The sequence below is a fragment of the Aptenodytes forsteri genome, unplaced genomic scaffold (genome assembly GCF_000699145.1).
Source record: "Aptenodytes forsteri isolate BGI_AS27 unplaced genomic scaffold, ASM69914v1 Scaffold86, whole genome shotgun sequence".
Taxonomy (NCBI): Eukaryota; Metazoa; Chordata; class Aves; order Sphenisciformes; family Spheniscidae; genus Aptenodytes; species Aptenodytes forsteri.
Genome location: NW_008795715.1, coordinates 2415124 through 2418441, shown reverse-complemented (window position 1 = coordinate 2418441; position 3318 = coordinate 2415124). Strand labels below are relative to the sequence as shown.

At 66.8% G+C, this 3318-nt stretch overlaps 1 protein-coding gene across 1 annotated transcript in view; it reads right to left on the bottom strand.

The window, feature by feature from the left end:
• Window positions 1-1385: 1385 nt before the first annotated feature.
• GPR142 (G protein-coupled receptor 142) overlaps window positions 1386-3318 on the bottom strand; it is a 4205-nt gene continuing 2272 nt past the window's right edge. Inside the window, exons 3-5 of the mRNA XM_009283518.1 lie at window positions 3013-3123; window positions 2785-2940; window positions 1386-2254 (exon numbers count right to left, since the gene is read on the bottom strand). Coding sequence (XP_009281793.1) covers window positions 1386-2254; window positions 2785-2940; window positions 3013-3123 — 1136 coding nt within the window. The remainder of the gene's footprint in view (window positions 2255-2784; window positions 2941-3012; window positions 3124-3318) is intronic.

Here is a 3318-nt window from a genome sequence, read left to right as displayed (position 1 = left end):
ATTTGGGGGGAAGTGGTTGGGGGGTGGGGGGGGGGGGAAGGGGGGGGATATGGTAAGGACCTTACGGGGGAATTAGGTTGGGGAGTGGGACAGGCAGGGGTGGTGAGGGGGGGCTGGGGATACCAGCTCCCTGCTCCCGGGCTGTGCCAGCTCCACAGGGCGTCCCGTCCCTGCCCTCTGGTGGCAGCTGGGGACAGGCAGGCTGGCACAGCCCAGCACGGCCACTTGCCCAGCATCGCACCAGCTTGGCACTGGTGTAACTGGGAAGGTGGCACTGGTGCTGGGTGCACTCGATGCAGGGGGGGGGCATCGTGAGCCCCTTCCCTTGCAGCCGGTGGGAGATGCTGCACCCTTGTGCTGGGGTGCACCCGGGGTGCCCGGGAGCTGCAGCTTTGCAGGGCGGCTCTCCTGGGTGTCTCTGGGGGAATAATGGGTGGGGGCCGGCTCCTGCAGAGCCCAGAGCTGGGGTCTTACCGTATGCCCAAGCCCTGCAGCTGGGGCCACTGGACCCCGTGGACGCTCCCTTCCAGCACCCCTCCGGGCACCAGGGCAGGAGCACTGGGGTGGGCAGTGCTGAGAGCTGGGGGCTGGGCAGAGGGACCCTGTACCTGGGGCTGCTGGTGCAGGGTGCCCCCGTCCCGGCCGCTCACAGGGAGCCGGACCCAGGCAGAGTTTTGGTCTCAGCACGGCAGTTTATGGAGGAAGGACCGTTTCACTGGCACCCAGCGGGCACCACGTCCTCACCAGGGCCTGCAGGAGCTCAGCTGCGCCCATCACCCCTCACGATGGGGCAGCTGTGCCCGCTGTGTTCCCCGGGAACTTCGGTGTGTCGGTTCAGCACAGGCTGGAGCTGATGCAGGAGTGCAGCTGAGAGCATGGTCACACTCCCTGGCTGTGGCTGGCCATGGAAGCCCCATGAACCCCACAGCCGCAGGGCTGGAGAGGAGCCCAGCCTGGAGGGGCACACGTGGAGCAGGCAGCAGCTTCTGCCACTCAGCTGCGGCACGTCCCTGCTGCCCCGTGGCTGAGTTTCCCGGGGTGGGGCCGAACGCTGCATGTTCCGAGGAGCTGAGCACAGGCAGGGCTGAGCTGCCCATCCCGGTGCGGCTCAGGGAGTGGGCAGGGGTCCCTGGGGTGCAGCGGGTGCTGCTGTCAGGCAGGGCAGCCCGATGGCCCCAAACGAGCGCAACCATCCGGTTGGGCACAACCGCCTCCTCTTGCCACCACCACCAGCACCCATGTTAACCCTCAGCCCTGCGGAGGGCGGGCGTCGCAGGGGCAGTGTCCCTGGGGCAGGGTCTCACCGGGTCCTGGGGCGATGCATGGGGCTGGGTGAGCACTGGGACTCCCAGCCGAGTGCCGCTCTGGCTGGCAGCAGCCCCGGCTCAGAGGGCCGTGCCGGCCAGCAGCTCCAGTGGTTTCAGGGCTGGGGGTGGGAAGCGGCCGCTGCCGGTCCGGGGGCTGTGACGGAGGTGGGCCCGGAGCACCTCACCCACTGTGTGGCGGAAGGTCTGGCTGACGAAGCAGTAGAGGAAGAAGTTGAGGGTGGTGTTGAGCATGGCCACCATGTTGGCGATGTCCAAGGCCAGGTGCACACGCCAGTCCCTCTTGACCGAGGCCACGTAGAGGTGGCAGATCATGACGATGGTCCGGGGAGCCCAGAGCACGATGAAGACGGTGGTGACGGCCAGGAGGAGGGCCATGGTCTTGCTCAGGTGGGGTCGGCCACCCCCCGAGCGCCTCCGCCGCTTCAGCTTGCAGATGATGATGGAGTTGGTGGCCAGGAAGATGCTGCAGGGCAAGAAGTAGATGGTGATGCAGTGCACCCACTTGAGCACCGTGTCCAGGGCAGTGGGGGGGTCGGCATCACGCCACACATCCAGCCACCAGTAGAAAGGGATGCCCGTGGCCAGAGCCATGGCAAAGACGGCTGCGATGATCTTGCGGGTACGCTGTGGGTAGGAGACGGCGCGGTACTGCAGCGGGTGGCAGAGGGCCACGTAGCGATCCATGGTCAGCAGGACGGTGACCCAGATGGAGGCGTGGTTGGCTGTGAACTCCAGCACGTTGACAGTGTGGATGAAGGCGCTGGGCACCGCCCGGGCCAGGATGGCTGTCTGCAGGATGAAGCCCACAAAGATGATGAAGACCTGGGTGAGGATGTCGGAGGTGGTCAAGGCCAGCAGGTACCAGTAGGATGACTTCTTGGTCCTCGTGGCCAGGCGGGACAGGGCCACGGCGGTCAGGACATTCACTGGAGGGAGGGGAGCGATGTGCAGTGGTGAGACCCCAGGACTCACAGCCCGCCCCCCCACCATGCAGCACCCAGGACCCCAGGGGTGCCCAGGCTCTCCCAGGGCTGCAGGGCGAGCGGCCCCAGGCCCCAGCTGGGGTGGGGAGCTATAAATATCATGGTGTGGTGGGGATTTGCTGAGCTGATTAATCTGTTCTGTGTGTCAGCCCAAGCAACGCAAATACCATCTGTCCCTGCTGCTGTGGCATCTGCCACGTGGGTCTGGGCTTTACAGCCAGGCACCGCAGCTGGGGCTGGCCCCAAGGCCAGGGGGGCTGTGGGGAGCAGGTCGGTTTCCCCCACCCCTGAGGACTCTCCTCCCCATCACCAAAAGCCCTGGGGCTGGGACTGGAGCTGAGGCTCTGCTGGCAGCCGAGGGCACAGGCTGGGCTGAGGGTGCACAGCTCAGTACCCCTTGCAGGGGCTCAGCACCCGGGTGGGTGCTGTCCCCCCATGCTCCCAGGCAGCCCCCCCTGCCCCAGACCCCTCACCTGGCAGCCCCAGCCCCAGCAGGACGCTGTAATACACGATGGGGAAGATGCCGACCATGCAGGGTGACCGCTCCTGCTCCGGCCGTGCCACCTCGCCAGCCCACACCAGCGCCGTGCTGTTGGGCACCGGGACCATCTCCTTCTGCCACGGACCAGCTGCGAGGGGAGACAGGGAGCGTCAGGGGGCCGAGGGCCCCGGTGGCACCAGGGTAGAGGCTCAGCCAGGACATGGCACAGGGGGCTCGGGGCAGGTTGGCTCCCGCAGGTGCAGTTGCCCCAGGTCCGCCGCCACGTCTGCCTGCGACGGCAAGTTTTGGAGCTGCCCGCTGTCCATGGATGCTGCAGGACAAGGGACCCAGGACCCAGTCCCCGTGGGGACGCCAGGGTGACGGTCCCTGCAGCGGAGGGTGGCCCTGCTACCAGAGATGCTCCTGATTTATCTCCCTGGCTCCGTTTATCGCCTTGAAGAAAACCGGCTTAAAACACCATGTTCTTGGGCGGCTGCCGGGGTGGGGGGGAGACCCTGCCTCCCGG